Source organism: Trichechus manatus, unplaced genomic scaffold (genome assembly GCF_000243295.1).
Source record: "Trichechus manatus latirostris isolate Lorelei unplaced genomic scaffold, TriManLat1.0 scaffold00026, whole genome shotgun sequence".
In the NCBI taxonomy this organism is placed as follows: Eukaryota; Metazoa; Chordata; class Mammalia; order Sirenia; family Trichechidae; genus Trichechus; species Trichechus manatus.
Window position 1 is genome coordinate 7,759,202 of NW_004443962.1, and position 12,269 is coordinate 7,771,470.

The window sequence follows — 12,269 nt, forward strand, 5'->3', positions numbered from 1 at the left end:
CCTGGGAGAGAGGCGTCCCCCTCTAGCTTCCACCAAAGTCTAGTGTAGACTGATTAACGGGCAAGTGGACAGCAGGGCCCTTTGGGAAGCTGTCAGGTAGGCTTTGTCTGGATGCAGAAGAAGGCTGGAGCCTGAGATTCTCCAGGGCAGTAGTTCTCAGGCCTTGCTGGCATCAGATCACAGGGGAGCCCAGGCCCCAAGCCCTGAGATGTGGATTCCATGGACATGATGGGGCCCAGGCATTGGTATTTTCTACCATTCTAATGTGCAGGAGGGTTCAGAACCCTGCCTTGGGCAATGACTAGGAAGGGAATCCTGGGAATTAGGGGAATGTAGGGTATCAAGCACTGGCCATAGGAGTGTGAGGACCCCTCAGGAAGGCCTGGAATCTAGTTTTGTCACCCAGAAACTTCTTTTCTTGGAGCAGATATCTCAGGCATTTAATGCACCAGAATGCAGTTGGGTTTGGCTCCTGGTATCAGAACTTGAAAGGTCTACAACTTGAACCTTGACATGTAGACCAGACATGCCTCTAAATTCATCTGTGTTCCCCTGAGAACTCTCCGGCTTCCTTGCATAACAGCAACAAGAAGGGTGGAGCAGAAACATTCCGTGGGACCAAAGATCTGAAGATGGGCAGAAGTCAAAACCTTCAGGGGCCTGAGGGGCCAAGGTTTAGCACCAAGGGCTGGAATCTACATTGTTGGGGGCACAGTTACATGTGTGGAACTATTATACAGTATCTAACATCCACATTTATTTCTTCTTTTCCAAAGAGATTGTGTTGAGTGCTTGCTGCTTCACTCAGGGAAACCAGCTGGCAACCAGACGTGCCACAACTATTGCAAGGATGAGGTGATCACGTGGGTGGACACCATTGGTGAGTGGGCCGGAGGGACCCCGGACTTCTGCCCCCTTTGGAACCTTGGCAGACACCTAGACATCTTTTCTCCCATGGGACCATCTTCAGGGCTGCTTGGTGGAAAAGGGAGTAGTTAGGAGGCACAGCTAGGCTTCCTTGGCACAACTGCTGATTGCCCAGGAGATTCCAGGCTCTCCAGGGTACAAGACTGCCTTACTCCGTTAGTTTCTTTCCGATTTCTGGAGCCCAGTTCCTTCCTAGCCACATTTTCTTCTCCTAGGCTCTCTGAAAAGTTGGTATATTTGTTAGAATAATTAATGTTAGCTACCATAACAAACTCCAAATCTCAACAACATAACAAAATACAAGTTGGTTTGTCACTCACTGAAAGTCCAGTGAAGTGTCCCTGGTTGGTAAGGCCTTCCACGTGGTCATTCAGGAACCCAGGCACCTTCTGTATTGTGGCTCCATCCTCCTCAAGATCCTGACAATCCTCTCCATTCAGTCAGCAAATGGGGAATGAGAGCAAAGGATCAAGGGAGAGGTTTGTATGGGCCAGGCCTGGGAGTGGTGCGTATCACTCTACCTACATTTCATTGACTAGAACTCAGTCATCTGACCACGTGTAACTGCAAGGGTGGCTGGGAATTTAGTTAAGCTGTGTGCCCAGGAGGAAGAGGAAACATGTTTGGTGAACAGCTAGCCGGTCTCCTCCACATTTGACCTCAGCCCAGGCCAGCTCTCCCAGTGCTGCAGATGGCAGTGGAGGCAGGTGTCTCAGTGTGTCCAGACTGAACCTGGGACTGAGTGCCACCCTGGCTCTTCTGCCACCTGCAGGGCATCCACTTCTGCACCTCTCACCGACTCCTCGTTCTGTTGTCTTGCCCAGCACTTGCATCTTGGGGCCTTTCTCATTCTAAGCGCTCCAGCGTTACGCCATCCATCCCTCTGCCTTTACGTGTGGGCAGAGGACCACAGGTCCCTTCTGACCATGAGCCCACAGGAGCAGATGGGCTGCCTCCTGGGTTAGCCGAGAAGATTGGACAGAGGCTCAAAGAATTTTTTTTTTCCACCATCTCTGGGTTGGATCCGTTTCTTTTCCAGTCAGCCATTGCCGAAGAGTTTCTGAGATTAAGAGATGCAAATCCCATATCGTAGCCCTATATGCATGGGATTGCATTTGGAACTGATCTGGAATGCTACAGTTATATCAAGTCAAAATGACCATGTGCTGGAACCCTCATATATTGATAGTGGGATTGTAAAATGGTACAGCCACTGTGGAGAACAGTTTGGCAGTTCCCCAAACAGTTAAACATATAGAGTTGCCATGTGGTTGTTGTTGTGGGGTGCCGTCAAGTTGATTCCGACTCTTAGCAACCTTATATGATAGAGTAGAACTGCCCCATAGGGTTTCCTAAGCTATAATCTTCATGGGAGCAGATCGCCAGGTCTTTTCTCTCGCGGAATGGCTGTGGTGTTTGAACTGCCAATCCAACAATTCCACTCCCAGAGAACTGAAAACATATGTCTACATAAAAACTTGTACACAGATGTTTATGGCAGTATTATTCATAATAGCCAAAAGGTGGAAGCAACCAAAATGTCCATCAGCTAATGAATAGATAAACAAAATGTAGTATATCTGTACAATAGAATATTATTTGGCCATAAAAAGGAATGAAGTACTGAGACATGCTACAACATGGATGGACCTTGAAAACATTATGCTAAGTGAAAGGAGCCAGTCACAAAAGGCCACATATGGCATGATTCTTTTTACATGAAATCTCCAAAACAGTAAATTCATAGAGACAGACAGTTAAATTCATTGTTACTGGAACAGGGATGCTGGAAACATCCTGGATATAGTGGGCATGGTCACACAACATTGTGAATAGACTAAAAACCTCCGAGTTGTACACTTTACAATGGTTAAAATGCTGGGAGAAAAAATGGCCGTGGGAATCTGCATCCCAGGCTTCTCCTGCTGGCCTTGACCTCTCGCTTCTGCAGCGCCCAGCCCCAGCTGCCTGTCAGTCTTTGTCCTGACTTGCCCGTTTTGTTGACATCCTTGTCCCTGCCTCCCTGCCTCCGTGGTTTTGACTGAGTGCTCTGGCCAAGTCATGGCTTCTGACTGTGTTGGGTCATTTATTCATCCAACATGTATTCACTGGGCACTCAACCAAAACCAAGGCAAACCCGCTGCCGAGGAGTCAATTCCGACTCACAGCGACCCGCTAGGACAGAGTAGAACTGCCCCATAGGTTTCCAAGGCTGTCATCTTTACGGAAGCAGATTGCCACATCTTTCTTTTGCAGAGTGGCTGGTGGGTTTGAACTGCCAACCTTTCAGTTAGCAGCCGAACGCTTTAACTGCTGCACCACCAGCGCTTCTTACTGAGCACCCACTACTTGCTAAATGTTGTGCTAGACCACGGGGAGACAGTGGGGGGTACTCCACAGGCCAGTCTCTCCACACGCCTCTTCTGCCCCTCCTTCTGTCTGGCTACTTAGAGCCTGGCTCACAGCTGGTTTCACCTGCAGACCTGGGGCAGGTGCCCCCTCGCCAGGCACCCACTGTCAGAAAGGAAGACAAGATGCTTTCCTGTGGTCCACCACCCGATTCACTCAGCCTGTAGCAATTATTGCCGTGCATGCCTGGCTGCTTTCCAAATCCAGCCCTCTGAGATGAATCAGTTGTTTCACAGAGAACGTTTTTGTTCTAATTCACCAGTCTTTTCCTTCCTTCTCTTAGGCTTTTCTTCATACCCGCACACGCACACACACACACACACACACACACATACTCACCAAGACCAGGCTTGTGCCTAGGAGGCTGCGAAAAAAGAATATTTAAAAGTTACCTTCTTTCATAAGCAGAAAAAGTCCAGGCCTTCATGTTTGATAACCACACGAATTTATCTGGTCCCAGGTTAAAACTCCTTTAAGCAACAAGGATTCAAACGAAAGTGCTCAAAAGTATTTCATGTCATGTGAACTTTAAGTTGTTATAAATTGCTATAAGGAATCCCAGAGTGGTGTAAATGGTTAAGTGCTGGACTACTAAGTGAAAGTTCAACAGTTCCAACTCACCTCGAGGTGTCTTGGAAGAAAGTCCTGGTGATCTGCTTCTGAAAGGTCACAGCCATTGAAAACCCTCTGGAGCAGTTCTACTCCGACACACACGAGGTCACTATGAGCTGGAATCAGCTTGACGGCAACTGGTTTGGCTGTTTTGTTTTTTAAGCTGTTATTCAGGACAGATGTGCCATTACTGCCTAATTTCAGAACCATTCACGTCAGTCTTACTTCACACTTTCCCCTAGCTCCTTTTCCTCCTAAGAATAAATCTTTTAGCCCTTGCCAGTGAAGCCTTGGAATGGAAGTAATGCTTGGACAGAGGATTCTGATAACCTCCCTTCCTGTTAACAGCACTGCGGGGACCAGGGCAGAGTTGAGAGAGCTTGAGGAAGGGGGTTTCTCATCATAGAGGAGCAAGGCCAGGCGGTCGGGCTTGGCCAAAGCTACGACCAGCCTGACCCCAAACACCGGCTCACTTTCTCTCAGGATGTGGACACCACTGTGGGTACCAACCTCTCGTCCACATGTCCTCATTCCCCAGCTGTTCTTTCTGGTTTCACATCCCAGGAGACAGCTGCTGACTCTTGGCCCCGAGTGGACCCACAGACTAGGCCTTTATGTGAACACTCCTCAGGCCTCAGAGAGGCTCCTGGTGGCTCTTTCTTTTCTTTATTACTTTAATTCCTGTCTCCAGCTCCACACCTCACCCTGCTCCACCCATTGATGGCTTCTATCATTTCACATCACCCCCAGCAGACGCTTTAGAGGCTTGAAGGTCCCCTAATGCGTTCCATGGGTCCCCCGCATCAAAAGGAATTCACGTCCCCAGAGCAATCTAAAACTCCATGCCTGGGCCTGCATTCTCTGTTTGAGAAACCTAAAATCATGTTTGAAGGCTCAGCCTCCCTTTCCAGACTCTCCGCTCCCACTCCCCCACTCCCTCCCTCCTCCAGGTGCTCGGCTCCCCTCATCCCTCAGGCTCCCTCAGTGGCTGAGGATTGCCCAGGGACATTTGCGCTATTTCTGCTTGGTTTTCCTCCAGTGAAAGATGACCAGGAGGCTGTGCTTTGTTTCTACAAAACCACCCAGGATTGTGTCATGCTGTTCACCTATACAGAGCTCCCCAGTGGGAAGACCAACCTGACAGTCCTCAAGGAGCCAGGTGGGTGAGAGCCAGGCTCACTGGGCCCTCAGGGTGCTGCCCACACAGGAGTGTGGGCTTCCGTTTCTGATGCCATTCCCAGCTCTGAGGATATCACCATGCCCTTGTCGCTGTCCTTTCCAAACTCCAGAGACAGGAGGGATACAATTCCACATCAAAATCAGGGTCTAAGACCTCTCTTACCCCATTCCTAGAGTTCAGAGTACAGCTGGGGACCACTGCTGGGGGGCTGTCGGAGGTGGGAGTGGGCTGATGGGATGGGAGCTATGGGAGGAGGCAGCCTGCCCTGGGCGGGAGGGAGCGTCTCAGGTCTGGGAGAGACAGAACGTGCTTCGCAGACACAGGAAGCTGCACACCAGTGGTGGTGGGAGTGTTGTGTTCTGCAGGAGGGCAGTGTGTGCAGGGCCATTCTGTTCTGGACAGTCTGGGTGGGGTGGGGCACTGCTTGAGTCAGGGTGCACCCGGGAAACTCACTGTGGCCTGGCTGGGCTGCTACTTCCCAGAGTGGATTCCAACGACAAATGGAGGGCTGGGCCCTACATGCCTTCATGTTGCTGCACTCAGCACCCTGGGCCCCCAAGGAGGGCAAGCTTACATCCAGACACCAACAGTTCTGCCTTGTGCTTTGGACCCAGGGACCAAAAGGCTTTTTTGCCTTAGAGTGCTTGGGAGATTGGGATTTCTAGTATCACCTCCTTTATTCTTTGAGGGGTGGGAAGGGGGAGCAGCAAAAAAATTGCTCTGTTCAGTTTACAACGTTGCAAACTGTTTTTTCAAAGTGGGCCATACCACGTAATGTGCCTTCCCGGGCTAGAGGCAGAAGGGAAGTGTTGTGGTACCAGCCCAGGATGCATGCCTGTAAGAATGAGGCTTTGTTTCCAAGCGCTGTCTTTGTGCTTCCTTGCAAATAAGCACATTGGCTCCAGCGGGCTCCACGCTAAGGGTTTACAAATGTTGGCTGGCCCCAGCCCAGTCCTCAGCAGAAGTGGCTTCAGGAAACCTTTTGCCTACACAGTCAGCTCTTGATGGCATTTACGTGAAAGCCGAGACATTGTTCAGCATCCTGCCCGGGAGGATGGGCTGGGGCTTGGACACTGCGTGTTGGGAAAATGCAGCAGTGTACCCAGCGTGTGGGGAGAGCTGCCCATAGACTTGCTGTGTGACCTTGGAACAGTCACCATCCCTCTCTGAACCTTTCACTTTCTGTGCATTGGGGAACCCTTCCTGCAATGTGAAGATCTAAAGAGAGGAGAGAGAGGAGAACCTTTGGAAGAGAGGCAACCTTTTATTTCCAATATGCCTGAGGGGCAGGGGTGCGAGGGGTGCGGGGATGCTGGTGACCTTGCTCACTGTGCCTCCTGGTTCCCTTCAGAGTGTGGAACTGCCCCCAACGCCATGACCATCCTGCTGGCTGTGGTTGGCAGCATCCTCCTGATCGGGATTGCGCTCCTGGCCATCTGGAAGCTGCTCGTCACCATCCACGACCGGAGAGAGTTTGCAAAGTTTCAGAGTGAGCGATCCAGGGCCCGTTACGAAATGGTAAGCCGGCGGGAAATTGGCAGTGGAGGGGAGTACAGGCCTAGAGGTGTTGTTGAGTTCTAGCAAGCAAGCAAGACTCACGGCCATCTTTGGCATTAAAAACAAACGAAACCTCCAAGGCTGTGCTCAGCTTTGTGCAGCAAGAATGCACAGCCCCAGGAGCACAGCGTGCCCTGTGCTGAGCCCTGCACCGACCCAGGCTGGAGACTCATGGGGGCAGAGGCGGTGGCTGCAGCCTCCGGTAGGGAGAGCTTGCACAGTGGTGGAGAGACACCACACCCACAGGAAGTGACTTCAGTTTCTGATAGTCTGTTATAAAATGTATGTCAATCTTATCTCCCCAAGTAAACGGCAAGCTCCAGAAGGACTGAGCACATAGTAAGCACCCACTGAATTCCTAGAGTTAGTATCTGTTAAAGTTGGAAGGGACTTCAGAGACCTTCTGAGAAAGTTAATGCTCAGAGAAGGGACGGGCTTTCCCAGGAGGGAGAGTCAGTCAGAGCAGAGCCGGTCTTGAGCAGAGCAGAGCCCGTCAGAGCAGAGCCGGTCCTGAGCAGAGCAGAGCCCGTCAGAGCAGAGCCGGTCAGAGCAGAGCCCGTCAGAGCAGAGCCCGTCAGAGCAGAGCCGGTCAGAGCAGAGCCCGTCAGAGCAGAGCCGGTCAGAGCAGAGCCCGTCAGAGCAGAGCCCGTCAGAGCAGAGCCCGTCAGAGAAGAGCCGGTCCTGAGCACAGATGAAGCATAGGCTCCCAGTGAGCACTCTGGCTGCTGCCGGCCTGGGTGATGACCAAGGAAGGGGTCCAGACTGAGCCTGTTGGAATGGATGAACTGACACAGGTCCTCTTACCTCCCGTGTTCTGCAGGCTTCAAACCCTCTGTATAGAAAGCCCATCTCCACACACACCGTGGACTTCTCCTTCAACAAGTTCAACAAGTCCTACAATGGCACGGTGGACTGACGTCTCTTTCTCCTCGGAGGGGTGGAGGGGCACAAACTAAAAAGTCAAAGACTGCAACGCCTGGGACAACTGCTCAACTCGATCCCGGCTCCCTGCAGAGGAAAGCACAGAGAGGACCTTCAAGCGAGCCCAGGCGAGGAGCCTCCGCGGGAGTGGCTGGCCTGCCACCTGGCCGCTGGGCCTGGCATCGAGGCTGGCCTCCCCTTTGAGCCGGGAACAAGAGGACCTTGGCGCTCAGCTTTCCCACCTTGTCCTGCTGGTGTCCCTATGAACTGCTGAGATGCTGGGCTGCCCTTCCTCCCAGGAGGGAGAGGCCTCCAGCCTGGCCAGAGGGGAGGGCTATTGGCAAGAGTCAGAGAGTGTAACACCAACACACAGTCTAGCTGTTTTCACAGCGATCATTTTTATATGAAATAAAAAGCTCGTGCATTTATGGTGTCGTTCTGATTACTGAGAAGAGTCGGCCTGCTGGCTCTGCCTTGCACTCGGTGTTGGTGATGGGCTTACTGAGACTCTGTTGAAGGCATGCTGTTTGCAGATGTCAGCTTTCCTCCTGGTCCATGCTTGTTCACTACTTTTGTAATGAAAGGACAAGTGGTTGTTTGGGATTGAAAGTAAAGATTAAAACCCAAAGACTTTGTTTTTGCCTGACACTTTCTCCGATGGTGATGGCTTGCGTTCCTTTCTGAGTGGTCTTGAGTGGCACCCCAGTGGGGATTTAAATGGCAGTGTACTTCCTCAGGGCATCTAACACAGCCAGTCCAGTCCCCCAGACCAGGGCTTTGCACACAGGGTCCCATGAGGTTTGCAGGGACAGCCAGAGTGGCGAAGGGAGGGCTGGGCAGGTGGCTTTGGACCCTCCCAGCTTCTGTTTGAAGAAAGAGTTCTAGGCCAAAAACTGTGAAAACCAACCCCCTGGCCTCCCTCCCTTCATCTGAGGTGGTAAGGCCAGACACAGATGTGCAGACGAGGGAGGCTGAGCTGTGGTTCCCACACAAAATCACTTCTTACACATTATTATCGATGATACTTCCCTTCCAATGTCTGTCCTCTGGCTAAACACCCAGGCCCAAAGCACAGCACCCATTTCAGCTTTTTTCCCCCAGGACTCTGAAGTCTCCTTAGGTCCCCATAGCCAAGACGGAAGCGGAAGTGGCTTGCCCAAGTGTCAGGAGGCTAATTAACGACAAACTGGTACTGAGACCTGGGTGTCAGAACTGGCCGCAGCACTGGCCTCTCAATACCTGGTCTTTCTTGCTGAAATTTCTTTCTCTAATCAGTGCTTGCCATTGGCATCACTTCAAGGCTATTGGGCTTTCATTCCAAATTCATCTATTCTCAGCTTGGGCCCGATTCCCCTTCATTTTTGGTAAACACTGAAGACAAATGCCTATCAGTAAATACTGTCTATTTCCTGGGGCAAATACAAACAGATTCTGGGTTTCCTTTGTCCTGTGTAAATAGAATGAAAGACCTTGTGGCCTTGTGAAGCTGCCTTAAATTCTTTTGGAATAACCAAAAAAAAAAAAAAAAACCCAAACCCGTTGCCACTGAGTCGATTCCGACTCACAGCAACCTTCTAGGACAGAGTAGAACTGCCCCATAGAGTTTCCAAGGAGCAGCTTGGTGGATTCAAACTGCCGACCTTTTGGTCAGCAGCTGAGCTCTTAACCACTGCACCACCAGGGTTCCTTTACTTTTGGAATAAAGCCCAGTGTAAATAAATGGTAGACTAGATGAATAAAATAGTGTCTTTGAGACATTCTAAATTGAGAAAAATAAATGATTCTGGGAGACACTTTGAGTTTTTCTCCTGTTTCACTGTGGATTTCCTGGAGACAAATGATTAACTTGTTCATTTTCTAACAGGCAGCTCTTGGCACTACATTTTTCCCCCCTTTTCTTGTCTTTTTATGTAAGTGAGGTCATACAATATTTGTCCTTTTGTGACTGGCTTATTTCGCTCAGCATAATGTCTTCGAGCTCCATCCATCCTGTAGCGTATATTAAGGCTTCATTTCTCCTCCTGGCAGAGTAGAATTCCATCATATACAGGTACCACACTCATCTGCCGATGGGCATTGAAGTTGTTTCCACCTTTTGGCTATTGTGAATAGTGCTGCAGTGAACACGGGTGTACAAGTCTGTTTTTGAGTCGCTGTTTTCAAGTCTTTGGGATATATATACCTAGGAGTGAATTGCTGGGTCATAGGGGAGCTCTGTTTTTCGTGTTTTGAGGATCTGCCACAATTTTCCACAACTGTATCATTTGCATTCCCACCGGCAACGGATAAGAAATAATTTCCCCACATCCTCACCAACATTTGTTATTTTCTGTTCATCTTAGTCATCCTCGCAGGAGTGAAATGGTATCTCACTGTGGTTTTGATTTGCATCTCTCTGATGGCCGATGATGCCGAGCATCTTTTCATGTGTTTGGTGGCCGTTTGATTGTCCTCTTCGGAGAAATGTCTATTCAAGTCCTTGCCCATTTTATGATAGGGTTATTTGTCTTTTTGTTGTTACTGAAGTTTTATATATATTTTGGTTATTAGATTCTTGTCGGATATGTGGTTTCCGAAAATATTACCCCGGTCAGCAGCTTGTCTTTTCAGGGTTTTGGTATTAGCACACCATTCTTGAGCCACACTCTAAAGGGTGCTTCACTTCTGGCTTCCCACCTGATACGGAAGTTTAAAAAAAAAAAAAAACCAAACCGTTGCCGTCAATTCTGACTCACAGTGACCCTATAGGACAGAGTAGAACTGCCCCACAGGGTTTCCAAGGAGCGGCTGGTGGATTCGAACTGATGATCTTTTGGTTGCAGCCATAGCTCTTAACCACTGTGCTGTTTTTACCCTGAACTAGATCAGTGTGTTGATGGTGCCAGCCGCCTACGTGCTCTGCTGCACCCTGCTGGAAGTTCTTGGACAAGCTGTTTGCAGACCTGACTCCTGAGATTCAGACCCAGTATGAGATTCCCTTATTTTTTAAAGATTATCCAGTTAGCTGGGGTTGCAATGGTTAAACACTCGGCTGCTAACCAAAGGGTTGGTGGTTTAAACCCAGCCAGCTGCTCCTCGGGAGGAAGATCTGCTTCTGTAAAACTTACAGCCAAGAAAACACTATGGGGCAGTTCTACTCTGTCACATGGAGTCTGAGTGGAAATCGACTGGATGGTAAACAAGAACACCCAGCCTCCAGATTATCATTTTATAATTTTAAAATATTTCTACTGAAATGGACCTTTGGAAACTTATTTCCTTAGGCGCTGTTTGGCCGCCCCTCCTCCCCATAACATAACAGACAAGAACGCCCTTCCCATCTGGTCCTCTGCTGTGGAAGCAGATGTAGGACGTGCTTGTTTGTTGGAGAGACAGGAAGGCTGCTTGACTATGGTGATTTTAATATAGACTTTCAAAGAGTACTCACTGTTTTTATTGATTGATTCTTCACAGCTTAATTTTTCCTAATAATGCATGGGAAAAAATGGAAAAATAAAGAGAATCATAAAATCCTGGCTTGCGTCTGAGAAGGGCAGCCTTGTGCACTTGGCTGCTGATGGCCTTTGTGACAGGCTAAGAAGGGGCGAAGAGGAAGGAAGACATAACAGGCCACCATGACAGCGGCGTGGATGCAGCCCCGTACACCTGGACGGGTAGGAGGTCACTACAGCCTTGCCCAGTTGCCCAGGGGTGACACATGATGGTTCAGGTGTGGCTGTGGCACTGGGCAGGGCCCGGGGCTACAGTGTCAGCAGGAGAATCAGTGCCCCAGGGACCTCATGCAGCTCAGTGTCATGAGCTAGGAGGCCAACCGGATGATGGAGGGACCTGGACACTTCTTTTCTCCCAGAGTCCAAGCACTCCCCTCCCTCAGCGAGCAGCCTGCTCAGCACGGCCTGCTCTGTCTCCAAAGCCCAGGAACACAAGCCTCTGTGCTTAGGAGAGGAGCTGCCCTGAAATTTAGGGTAAAACTGAATAGAAGGCCTGGAAAGATACATAGGAGAAGAGGACCCCGGGCTCTTGTCCCAGATCTGGATCTGGCTCATTTTATTGCTTAGGACCCTTTTCTCTCTTGGCCTCAATCCCACAACTCTAAAATGGTAGGGTGTGAGGAGATTATTCCTAAAGGACCTTTCAACTCTGATGCTGAGTGACTTTCTACCCTCCGTGTCCTAGGGAGCCTACTAGAAAGTCCAGAGTCTGTTTGTCAGGCAACTGGTTACTATCTTAGTTTGGCTTAAAAAACAAAAACAAAAAACCCGGGAAGCCTCCACCAATCAAAGCTTCACTGGCCCTAATTCCATAAAATAGCAGACCTCTCAGACTATAAGTAACCTCTGCCCCTCAGCTGATCCTCAGAATATCTCTGCATGGTATTCTGGAGGCTATTTCCCCATTTCACAGAGGGGGAAGCTGAGATCCGTCTCACCCTGAGTGAGGGCTGGCAAATGGTTCCCAAGTCCAGGGGTCCCTGCTCTAGTGTGATGTGCTCTTCTCTGCACCATACCTTCTTCTGGAGCAAAACATGACTCTTTCATCCCAGAACTCTGTCATGTGATGAGGGCACCATTCAACTAAGTTTCTGCTTTGGGGTATATGTCTCATTACTTAGGAGAAAAAAACAAAGTGCCTCAGTGTGCAGCCTAATAAATGATAAAATGTC

At 49.7% G+C, this 12,269-nt stretch overlaps 1 protein-coding gene across 1 annotated transcript in view; it reads left to right on the top strand.

Annotated features, from left to right (window-relative positions):
• ITGB5 (integrin subunit beta 5) overlaps positions 1-8,342 on the top strand; it is a 137,458-nt gene extending 129,116 nt beyond the window's left edge. Inside the window, exons 13-16 of the mRNA XM_012554740.2 lie at positions 777-880; positions 4,988-5,107; positions 6,480-6,646; positions 7,506-8,342. Coding sequence (XP_012410194.1) covers positions 777-880; positions 4,988-5,107; positions 6,480-6,646; positions 7,506-7,601 — 487 coding nt within the window. The 3' untranslated portion in view covers positions 7,602-8,342. The remainder of the gene's footprint in view (positions 1-776; positions 881-4,987; positions 5,108-6,479; positions 6,647-7,505) is intronic.
• The last annotated feature ends 3,927 nt before the right edge of the window (positions 8,343-12,269 follow it).